Source organism: Toxorhynchites rutilus, chromosome 3 (genome assembly GCF_029784135.1).
Source record: "Toxorhynchites rutilus septentrionalis strain SRP chromosome 3, ASM2978413v1, whole genome shotgun sequence".
Lineage (NCBI taxonomy): Eukaryota > Metazoa > Arthropoda > Insecta > Diptera > Culicidae > Toxorhynchites > Toxorhynchites rutilus.
This window is the reverse complement of record NC_073746.1, coordinates 329,730,057-329,742,069: the sequence shown is the minus strand read 5'-3', so window position 1 is coordinate 329,742,069 and position 12,013 is coordinate 329,730,057. Positions and strand designations below refer to the sequence as shown.

The window sequence follows — 12,013 nt, the reverse complement described above, 5'->3', positions numbered from 1 at the left end:
CTAGTTTCATGGGTATGCATAAATGTTTAGTAATAGAAGATGTTTGGAAAAGATTTTTCAGTAGTATTTATTACACGAAAGGAAGTTTTCTAACAGCAGATTTATTTAGGAATTATGTGCCGGTCGTTGCCTGCATGGCGGAATCTGTTGTTACCGTGACGTCTTGTCGGTCGTTGGCATGATGGCAGAATCTATTGATTACTATTCAATAGATTCTTGATCACTATTCCAGAAAGGCAGAGAAGATGTAGTTACCATTCACATTCATCCGATATGGTTACCGAAAAAAATATTCATAAATGTGAACGTGTTTCCATGAAATTTTCAGGTAAATCAATGCAAATGAAACTCAACATACTATTAAAGGCTATTTGTCTTCAGCCATGAAGAAGACCAACTAGAAGAGGGACGGTGGGGAACCTCAGATTATTGAACTCACAATCATTCGCAAACACTTCGGATTTTCTGTGGTCGGACTGCAGATTTCTTTGAATAAAAAAAATCTGTAGTATTCGCGTTATAGTAGAGGTTCTCAGGATACCCAGGGATATAATTTGCCGCTGCATGAAGAAATATATAATAGAAGCGATTACGTTGGTGTTGTAAATGATGCAGATGAATGCCATCAAACAGCTGAAGAACAAGAAGAAGGTGGCAAATTAGACTGTGAAAACTTTCGTCCAATCTCCGTCCCGAATGTCTACAAGGTGGATATTATCTTCCATCGTCTATCTCCACTAACGAATCAGTCTCGTGGAAAGTCGGCTCATCGGAGGTCTGACAAAATCTTCACCTTGTGACAGATCCTACAGAAATGTCGTGAGTCCATATGGTCGGTGTTAAATCAGAGGAGACCAAGTCCAAAATTAAAAATTTAGGGTTATTGATTGCATTAGGTAAAACATTTCGTAAGTTACATACTAAATTATCAGATTTTAGAAAATCACCCGAGCAGATTAAATAGTGTATCGAAATTGTTTTTAATGATCAATAAAACCCCCTTATAGCACCAAACTTCAAGCTCGTTTTTCTCGAAATCATAAAAATGTCACATGGTCCGGTCTGACTTAACACCGACCATATGTACCATGTATTCATTATCTTTTAAGCCGCATATGATTCAACAACACGAAAAGAGCTATGGAAAATCGTCAACGATCATGACTTCCTCGGAAGCTGACTAAATTGATTAAGGCTATGATGGATAGAATATAGTACTGTGTGCGAATATCGGGTGGATTATCTAAGAACTGGAATGAATCAGATAATTCTCCCGATATTCGCGCACAGCACTGTATAATATCCATCGTAGTCTTATTCAATTTAGTCAGCTTTCGAGGAAGTCGTGTTCGTGCATGTTTCGGCAAGGTTACGGCCTCTCTTGTCTGCTATTCAACATTCCACTAGAGGGTGTTATGAGATGAGCGGCATTTAACTTGTCTGGCACGTCTTTCAACAGACTCAAGTAATTCAACTGCTTTGCTGATGAGGTGGCCATTATCGACAGTGTTCTCGAAGTCAGAACAAACTTCTATTTAGCTAAATTTCCACTTGCTTCGAAGGCTGTAGTATAGTGACAGATGATGTTGTAGTATAGTTTCTACTTTTTCTTTTTTTTTCTTTTTGAGATGTATGATTTTTTACCTTTTTATGCTGATAATACTACTACCGCTGATAACACTATATTATATAAAAACCCAAAAATAGGCTATTTCAAGACGAGAACTTTGAAAACAAATGCTCTAATGAATATGAATTTTGGAAAGCTAGGATTTTTTTTTACATAACATATCCAGAAAAGCATGTTTTTTTTATTGTTGATACGTTTCTTCGTCATTAATCATACGTATGACATATATCGCAATAACGATTTTGCGTAATATGCATCAGAATTCCCTTAATGTTTCGTAGAGCAACCCCTCTATATAGAAATCAAAGACGTAGTCTTACGTCAAAATATTTTTTTTCCAAACTTTATTTAACCGTTTAAGAATAAGGCATATTCTGTGAGCATATGACCCAACCCATGAGGTAGGTTATGCACCAAAGAACCAAATTTCAAATCTAGTTTTAGGAGAAAATTGAAAACGTTATTTTTTATTATTTGATTTTTATGCACCAACCTGTGAGGGGGGAGTTTAAAAAACTATATAATTATATCGAACTAGTTGACCCGGCAAACTTTGTCCCGCCCAAAATTTATTTTTCGTTATCACATTCACGTTTTCTTACTAAGCGCACTTCATGGGTCCAATCGCAGAACTGTTCATTGATTGATTTTCTAATCTACCCTTTAAAATTACCTTTTACTATAAAATTCGTAGAACTTCTACCAAAACTCGTCATTATAATATCAGATTATTTTCAGACACAATTTCTCGTTCAAGATTTTTCAACCACGCACTGAAGGAAACATGTTTCTCCGTTACATGGAATAAAATTCCTAAAATCTCTATATACTTAGTTTAATTCTATTTATTTGATTAGCTCACAAGTTGTTCAGCACCCTCCCCTCCTCCTCTTCAGGGAGGAGAAAGGAATGTCAAACCACCATAAAAACATTTATTGCTCCCTAAAATCTCCATATTCCAAATTTGGCTCCATTTGTTTGATTAGTTCGCGAGTTATGCAGAAATTTGTGTTTCATTTCTATGGCAGCTCCCTCTCAGAGAGAGGGGAGGAGTGTCTATTTACCATAGAAACGTTTCGTGCCCCCTAGAACCTTCACATGTCAAATTCAGCTCCATTTGCTTGATGAGTTTTCGAGTTATGCAGAAATTTGTGTTTCATTTGGCAGCCCCCCTTAGAGAGGGAGAAGAAGTGTCGATTCACCATAGAAACGTTTCGTGCCCCCTAAAACCTTCACATGCCAAATATGGCTCAATTTGCTTGATTAGCAGAAATTTTGTGTTTCATTTGTATGGGAGCCCCCCGTTAGAGAGGGGAGATGAGAGTCGAACTGCAATAGAAACGTTTTATGTCCCCTAAAACCTTCGCATGCCAAATTTGGCTCCATTTGCTTGATTAGTTTTCGAGTTATGCAGAAATTTTTCTTTCATTTGTATAGCAGCTCCCCCTTAGAGAAAGGGGTGGAGTGTCTCACCACCATAGAAACATTTATTGCATCCTAAAATTTCCATATGCCTTATTTGGTTTCATTTGCTTGATTAATTTTCGAGGAATGTAGAAATTTGTCTTTCATTTGTATGACTGATGAAAAACGGTCACAATATGAGCAAAGGCACGATAAAGTTATTTTGCAGCTCGAAGATACTCGGCCGCATGTCGCGAAAGCGGTCAAAATAGACTTGAGAACGCTGAAATGGGAGGACCTATCACACCCGCCGTATTCTCCACACATTGCTCCGTCTGATTACTACCTTTTTTGATCGATGCAACATGGTTGATCAGCACTTCTCCAATTTTGATGAAGTCAAAAATTGGATCGATTCGTGTTTAGCTGACAAACCGGCCGATTATTTCCGCAAAGGGATCCGTGAATTGCCAGAAAGATGAGAAAAAGTTGTGACTAGCAATACTTTGAATATAAAATTTTTAACCATTTTTGCAGAATTATTTTTTGAAAAAAAAAACGAAGAAATTTGCCGGTACTCCTATTAATTATATGAGCTTACTTGTAAAAAAAATCTACGCCCTTGCGAGCGGCCTTCCGGTAGTTAACCGTAACATTCGCCATGATGGACGACAACATGCGTGAAGGCATGTTTTTGAGTTCTTTCTTCGTTTTATTTATCAATTCCTTCTCAGTTTTCGCGACAATTGTTGGAGTAGAGCTTACTCTTCAGGTTTGCCCTGAAATTCTTGATGGGACGCAGCTAGGAGATGTTGGGCGGGTTCGCCGACTTGGGTACCACATCGATATTCAGCCGCTCCATCTCCTCTAACGATCGCTTCGAGTAGTCGTTCGGTGCCAGATCTGGCTAAAACACCGCTTCTCCGCCCTTGTGGTATTTCTTGATGAACGACGCAACTTCTGGCAAGCACTTCGTACTACAAATTTCCCCGTTCACGGTCAGTCCGGAGCTAAAGAAGAGCGGCTTTGGCATCTCTTTCTCGCTTATTGTTAGCCACAGCACCACTTGGTATGTGAAATGAACTTCACTTCGGAGCTCACTTCCTTCGTGGGGGGAAGTAAAATACGAAATGCCCTGCCAGTCGTTGCCGTCCAGAGTGAGATAGGTCTCGTCGTCCATCACCACCGCCACGTCACGATTCGCCGGGAAAATCGATTTGACCATCTTATTCAGCCGCTGCCGCTGCGTCATTGCCTGCAGCTCCGAGACCAGTGGACAGGACTTCCGCTTCCTGACATGTATGTCCATGTACGCCAGGTACCTTTTTCACTGTTTGGCCGGTTGCACCGACCTTCCGGCCAAGCGAACGCAGCGATATAGCCACTTTTCCTCGATCTTCCTCTTCAGCATCCTTTGAAGCTTCTGGTCACTCAGGTTCGTCGGCCGTCCGAAACCGGGCTTTTTTTCGATGATCTGATTGTTGTCCAATAGTGCCAAGATGTTGTAGATGCCGGAACGGACGTATCCGGCACAAAGTACACAAAGTGTCGCACGATTTCGATGTGGCGGGGTACCGTTCTTTGAACTCTCACACTTCTGAACGGAGTAGCTTTACTGCTTTCGCCATCACGGTTAGAGTTCGACTGATCTTCTTCTTCTTGGATGGCTCTAACGTTCCAGTGGAGCTTTTGCCTTCTCAACGTAGCATTACTTGCGTCATTTTTATTAGTAATAATAATAAATAAATTTATACTTGTTTGAGATTTCTATGCCGAATAATACGCCTTAAATGTACTCTGGAGTGGCAAGCTCTAGAATACGCGTGACCACAGTGCAAGCCGGAAGAATTTTCATCGACGAAAAATCCCCCGGCCAGAACGGGAATCGAACCCGAACCCCCGGCATGATAGTGTGGGACACTCGGCCACTGGAGCACTGATAGAGCTGTCAATTTTTTCTGCTGACTCATGGGTTACTATGATTGATACTGCATGGGTAGTTTCGTCACTGCGTTTGAAGGTAAACCCATAAAAAATTCAAAATTCAGTCACACGTTGAATGATATGCTGCAGTTCTGGTGATATACGATTTATCGACAGAATGTCGTATAAAGCTGTTAAGAATAGAGTCCATCCTTTTGATCTTCAATTTGGGACTCAGTTTTGTTGCAGGATTTACGGGTGTGATTCGCTGAAGGACATTCAGGAACGTAGTGCATACCACCGCAAAGCCCGAATGATGTCCGTGGAACGCTTTATGTTTTTTATCCCATTTGATTATTTATTTAAAGGGTGTGTCACATCAAATTGCATCACGGAAAAAACGCTGTAGAAATTTAATTTTTAGGAATTATATCTTCAGCTTTCGCTTATAATCAGATAAGAGTGTGTAGATCACGTTGACCATGCTTCACTGTCAATTTTTCGTAAATTTGGAAAAATGTCGTCGAACGAAAAGAGCGTCGTGAATTAATCCTGTGCACTCATTTAGAGAATCCGGAGTTGTCACATCGGGACATCGGTAAGATGCTGGGAATCGTCCAATCCACGGTCAGCAGAGTACTAAAACGATACTTCGAGAACCTAACCATCGACCGGAAGGTGAAGAACGGCAAAAATTGATGCTCCGTCAGTGAAAAAGATCACAAGCGCGTAGTTAAGCAGTTTAGACGTGATCCGAGAAGTTCGGTCCGGGATGTCGCCAATAAGCTGAATTTGTCAAGTTCATTCGTCCAGCGGACCAAGCAGCGGGAGGGCCTGCGTACATACAAGGTTCAGAAGGCTCCTAATCGCGACGAAAGGCAAAACATGGTGGGGAAGACGCGAGCCCGGAAGCTGTACACCGAAATGCTGACGAAGTCGCATTGCCTGGTAATGGACGACGAAACCTACGTCAAAGCGGACTTTCGTCAGCTGCCGGGCCTGTTGTTCTTCTCCGCAGAGGACAAATTCAGCGTTCCGGAGGAGATTCGCAAGCTTAAACTATCCAAGTTTGCCAAAAAGTACATGGTGTGGCAAGCGATCTGCTCTTGAGGGAAGCGGAGCGCCCCCTTCGTGATGACCGGCACGGTAAACGGGCAGGTTTACCTTAAGGAGTGCCTACAGAAGCGCTTACTACCACTATTGAAGCAGCACGAGGGCCCGACTATCTTCTGGCCGGATCTCGCTTCGTGCCACTATTCAAAGGACGTGTTGGAGTGGTACGAAGCCAACGGGGTCACCTTCGTGCCAAAGGAAATGAACCCGCCCAACGCGCCGGAGCTTCGCCCAATAGAGAAATATTGGGCGATTATGAAGCAGGCCCTCCGGAAGAACCCAAAAGTTGTCAAATCGGAGGCGGACTTCAATAGAAAATGGATTTCTGTTCAAAAAAAACTACAACCTGACGTTGTACAGAACCTTATGGACGGGGTAAAGAGGAAGGTGCGAGCATACGGGCTTGGGCTCGAAGTATGAATAAAAAGAAAATGCCAAAAGTTGTTTAATAGTTTTTATTTTACTGTCTAAAATTTTCAAAAGGATCGGTCTACTGGGCGAATTTCTACAGCGTTTTTTCCGTGATGCAATTTGATGTGACACACCCTTTAGGCTCATTAGCATTTTAGCTGTAACAGAGCCGGATTTTAATCGTGTGCATGTCACATGTTCTGTCGTATCTATAAATAGCACATTACACAGTAGCCATTTGGGCGAAAGAGTTAGACTACCGGACAGCGAACACAGTTGATATAATGATTGCTGTGTTATTAATAGAACAACATCCCGATGTTTCGTGCAATGCAGAGCAGTTAAATGGATCAGTTGGAATCGATCTTATTTCGACCGTGGATCGATCTCCATCGCTGATGATTGTTGCGTGGAAGTAGTTATTCTGTAGCAAAACAAAGATGGTCAACTGAGGGTCTTGAATTTTGAACTCACGATCGATCGCTTACTAATCGTGGAAGTAGTTATTCTGTAGCAAAACAAAGATGGTCAACTGAGGGTCTTGAATTTTGAACTCACGATCGATCGCTTACTAAGCGAACGCGAAACCAATGTAGACCAATGAAGACCCACAACAACGAACGCTTGATTGCCTGTTATCGTTTCCTTCGATGTCGTGGCAGTTGGATACAATATTGCGGGGTCTGTGCGGAATCAGGTTCCTTGTTCTGCAAACATTGACATTCGTTGATGAGGAGGGTCACCAGTTTGCATTCGACTTTTTATTTCGCTTTCAGCTTGGCAAGAGGGTTTGTTCAAACATCTGCTCCCTTCGGAGATCGCAGCCCATAGATGGAAATGAGAGCAGTAAATTGCCTTAAGATGATTAGAACTTGAAGTCTTCACATAATTCACTATTGCTGTATAGGTTACGAAAAGTCACGGACATGTTTCTGCACAACGAAATTAACGTACTTATCGTGTATGAGTTTCTCAGTAAAAAGACCGACCATAGCTGCGTAGTTCACATTTTACCACCCTTAGAAAAAGGTCTTGGAGCTTGTGGAATCAATAGTGAAACACTGAGCCAGTCTCGGGATCGCAGCAAATTTCACAAATGTTGGATGACAATGATTGGATTCTAAATCATGTTGATTCGACGAAAGCGATCTGGCGTAGTGGTTACATCCGTACCTCTTACGCTAAAAGTCACGAGTTCAATTATCACTCTAACATTCTTCCAAAAATGGAAATAAAGTGACGAACTGTCCAAAAGTGTTAAAAGTTGTGAAAGTTAAAAAATGTTGATTCGATTGATTACAAAAACATAGTAGCCTGGAAGTAGTCTTCTCCTTCCATTCTTTGTTGATGGAAACTTAAAATTTTGCGATTCATTCATCTCCAAAAATTTCCATCTAGATATGTCTTGTAAGGTCTGTTCAAAAAGTATCGCGACTTTCGAACTTGTGCGGGTTACGTATATTCGATTCTAGATTTTTTGTGGCATCATGTTGGTACTCATGTCTCTCACTTATGCTGACAAGTACGGCTATTCTGAATGTTCAGTTAATTTTTGACAACTGCTTTTCTTACACGTGTATTGGTTCATACAGTTCATCCAGTTTTACGAATATCCAGTTTAATAAAAGGGTGACCGGAATAAATCGCCACAGTAAACAACTGCAACAGAAACAACCGCTTAGAAAAAGTGTAGTAGGCTAGAAATATTTGGCGCGGGAAAAACATCATGTGCCTCACATTTCTATTATAAATTTATTCTCTTGTTCTCGTTTTTCGAAATTTATTCTGAGGACAATGTAATGGGGACGAAGTCCCCATTTGGCGAGGATAAGGAATCGAGGCGGCCCATGCCGCCAAGATGACGCAATCCGAGTCCACCGCCGACCCGCCGTCGGAAGCGGCGGTGTCTCGCACGCAAACCTGGGATCCACTGATTGCCCGGTTAGTTTGAAACATAGGATACGATCCTTTAGCAATGTCCGACCGAGCTCTAGCGAGCGTCGGACGGTATACGTCTGCCCGGGGCGTTACGTTTGCCTGGGGCGATACGTTTGCCCGGTTAATTCTTGTTTTGAAATACAATACCGCGCCACAATATTTATAGCCTACTACACATTTTATAAGCGGTGGTTTCTGTTGCAGTCGTTTTCTGTGGCGATTTATTCCGGGAACCTAATAAAAGTTACGAGGCTTGTTTAACTTTTTTTTGTTTTTCTCTTTCAGGGCTACTGTGTCTGCTAGCGTCACACCAGCATAACCTCCACCACCAGTGCCCCTCCTCGGATCACAGTCAGTGCTGCAGCAAAGCCTGCACTCAGACAACGCCACAACAGAATAACCGAGCGCCACAGTTGCGTCGATTCCACGTCTCGACTGCCTGCGATAAATCATCGAAGGGGGGTTCGAATCCTCCTTCCGGTTCCGATGGCGGCAGTGGTTCATCCGCCTCGGGCTCTGGTAGCTCTAATGGTGGTGGTAAAAACGGCAACGGCAAGGAACCCCCAAACAAGAAGAATGTTCTCTCCTGCCCGAAGTGCGGCGACCCGTGCACACACGTGGAAACGTTCGTAAGCTCGACGAGGTTTGTCAAATGCGAAAAATGCCATCATTTCTTCGTTGTGCTGAGCGAGGTGGACTCCAAGAAAACCATTAAAGATACGGAGACCAAAGGTCAACGTAAGCCACCGCCACCACCGAAGAAAATCATGGAATACCTAGATAAACATGTCGTTGGACAGGAACTGGCCAAGAAAGTGTTATCAGTGGCTGTGTACAACCATTACAAACGTATCTATCACAATCTTCCGCCACCGTCCAGTGCTGGGGGAAACCAATCGGCATCACAGCAAATCGATTCAGTGTCTCGCAGTGGAGATCTGCTTCATATTTCCGGCATCGGACATACTATGATGAGTTCCGCCCCGACGGAAGTTCCGCGCCCTCCACTGACCTCCTCTAATGCCTCGCAAGCTCATCACCCGGGGTCGGAACTGTTGGATAAGAAAACCCATGAGCTGAAGCTGGAGAAAAGCAACATTCTAATGTTGGGTCCAACGGGCTCGGGTAAAACACTGCTTGCACAAACGATTGCACGCTGTTTGGATGTTCCATTTGCTATTTGCGATTGCACCACACTCACGCAGGCTGGTTACGTGGGAGAAGACATAGAGAGTGTTATCGCGAAATTGCTTCAAGACGCCAACTACAGGTAGGAAAGCCATCGTGATTCTTCTAAGTACAATTTAAAAATAACATTTTACTTATCGCAGCGTTGATCGTGCTCAAACCGGAATTGTGTTCCTTGATGAAGTGGATAAGATTGGCGCCGTGCCCGGGATTCACCAGTTGAGAGATGTCGGTGGTGAGGGGGTTCAACAAGGCATGCTGAAAATGTTGGAAGGTACCATCGTAAATGTACCAGAACGAAATTCACCGAGAAAGTTACGAGGCGAAACGGTACAAGTCGATACCACTAACATTCTGTTTGTTGCGTCCGGCGCATACACTGGTTTGGATCGGTTGATTGCGAGGAGATTGAATGAGAAGGTAGGAATGCGGTGAAATGCGGGAATCGAACTGAATTACCCAGAGTTGTTCTATACACTTATAGTATTTAGGTTTTGGTATGCCTGCGAGTTCTTCCGAGGGTCGACGGGCGGCTCAAGCGTCTGCAGCACCAATGGACAACGATCAAGTCGAACGTGATGCCAATTTGCGGAAAGTTCAAGCAAAAGATTTAGTAGAATTTGGAATGATTCCTGTAAGTTTACATTGTTAGTATGACAGTTCTGTGATTTCAATTGTTTTCGAACGATATCTTTTAAGGAATTCGTAGGGCGATTCCCAGTGCTTGTGCCGTTCCATAGTCTAGACGTTGAGATGTTGGTTCGAATTCTAACTGAACCTCGAAACGCTCTGGTGCCTCAGTACAAAGCTTTACTAGGCATGGACCAAGTTGAGTTGACCTTCGCCGATGATGCTCTTAAACAGATTGCTCAGTTGGCGATGGAAAGACAGACTGGTGCTCGTGGACTAAGAGCCATAATGGTGAGTCGTTACCGACAGCAAATCAATTAGGCTTCATATGAATGTGTGGTTCTTTTTTTAGGAAACTCTCCTGCTTGAGCCAATGTTCGAGGTACCCGGGTCGGATGTAAAGACCGTGCATATCACGGAGGAATGCGCGCGGGGTCATGCCGAGCCAACCTACATCCGCAGAAATCACTTGAATTCGGCCAGCTGCGGACCGGATACGCCCAACAGCAACAATACGTCCCAAGCGCCTGAGGAGGAAGAGAACACCAAACTTCGTGTTAAACAATGAGACCTCCTGTGATAGAAATATACGCGCAGATTTTTAGGGTTTTTACAGCTAGGAAGTATTAGAAGAAAAACTTCTAACTCTTTGTGTACGTGTTTATTTCCTATTGTTGACGGAGATCGAGTCGGACATTTCTGTTGGCTGGGAACAAGATCTCAGAGTATCGAATGAGCGAAATGTGTCCTTCGCGTTGAACAGTTACAAAAAAACGGGGGAAAAAGTAGAGAATTGTGTATATCTACGTCCCTGCGTAAATTAAGTGGGTGGACATGATGTGATTGATTTCCGTTTATTATAAAATATCGGCTCAGCTCTACAAATAGCAACGTTTCAATTTCTTCTCCTTTACCTAAATTCTGCTGTTACCTTCTTGTTATTGTTTCATTGGAAACAAATGAACTTCTATTTTCTAGCTGCTTAAAATAACAATTCAAGCTATTCATAGACTAGGGAAGAGTGTAAATAATTATATTCTAGAGATAGTTATCGTAAAAAAAGGACACGTCAGTAGGACGTAAACTGCAAACACTATTTAGGGTAAATATAGGTGAAATAATTCCTCCGATGAACGAAGAATAGAACGCGATGGTTTTTTTTATAGAGAAATTGAGAAATTAAACTTAGTTGGACATCGGATGGTGATTTTGCGCATGGGAAGTAAACGACGAAGTGCACAAAAAATCAACCCGAGTGGTGCAAATGAAAAACATTGCGGCAAATAATGTATTTTGATCATATCGGAAATGATTTGCCATTTGGAAATGATTCATGGAAGGATTAAGAAGTAGGATCTCGAATTCAAGATGGTGAAGAAGACGCTGATTGGTGAGGTGAGTGATATTTTTGTTGAAAAGATTAGATGCTATATTATGTGCAATTTAATTTTTTTCAAATCTTTTTTGTTTGTTTCGGAGCGTTGCGTCACCAAGTTTTCAGTGTCCATGAATCGTAGACGGCACATGCGATAAAGAGGAAATTATTCTGGCTGTACTCATTCATTCAAAAAGGGTTTCCGTTTGAGTAGAACCACGATAATTAATCGAACCAGTTATTTAACAGGATTTATGTCAAACTGGCTAGAGTTTTGTTTGAATAAGGTGTGATTCATTTACAATCCGGAATTACTCTTCGTTTTATAGTAGGTCGTAATATCGTAGTACATAAAACCTTTTGACAGTAAATTATTTGGAAACTCCGTATCTTCCGACGGT

At 42.3% G+C, this 12,013-nt stretch overlaps 1 protein-coding gene across 3 annotated transcripts in view; it reads left to right on the top strand.

Annotated features, from left to right (window-relative positions):
- Positions 1–11,383, top strand: part of LOC129775088 (ATP-dependent Clp protease ATP-binding subunit clpX-like, mitochondrial) — a 36,348-nt gene extending 24,965 nt beyond the window's left edge. For all 3 annotated transcript variants that reach the window (XM_055779342.1, XM_055779343.1, XM_055779344.1), the window contains exons 3-7: positions 8,705–9,689; positions 9,751–10,027; positions 10,092–10,241; positions 10,307–10,528; positions 10,590–11,383. In XM_055779342.1, coding sequence (XP_055635317.1) covers positions 8,705–9,689; positions 9,751–10,027; positions 10,092–10,241; positions 10,307–10,528; positions 10,590–10,805 — 1,850 coding nt within the window. In that variant the 3' untranslated portion in view covers positions 10,806–11,383. The remainder of the gene's footprint in view (positions 1–8,704; positions 9,690–9,750; positions 10,028–10,091; positions 10,242–10,306; positions 10,529–10,589) is intronic.
- The last annotated feature ends 630 nt before the right edge of the window (positions 11,384–12,013 follow it).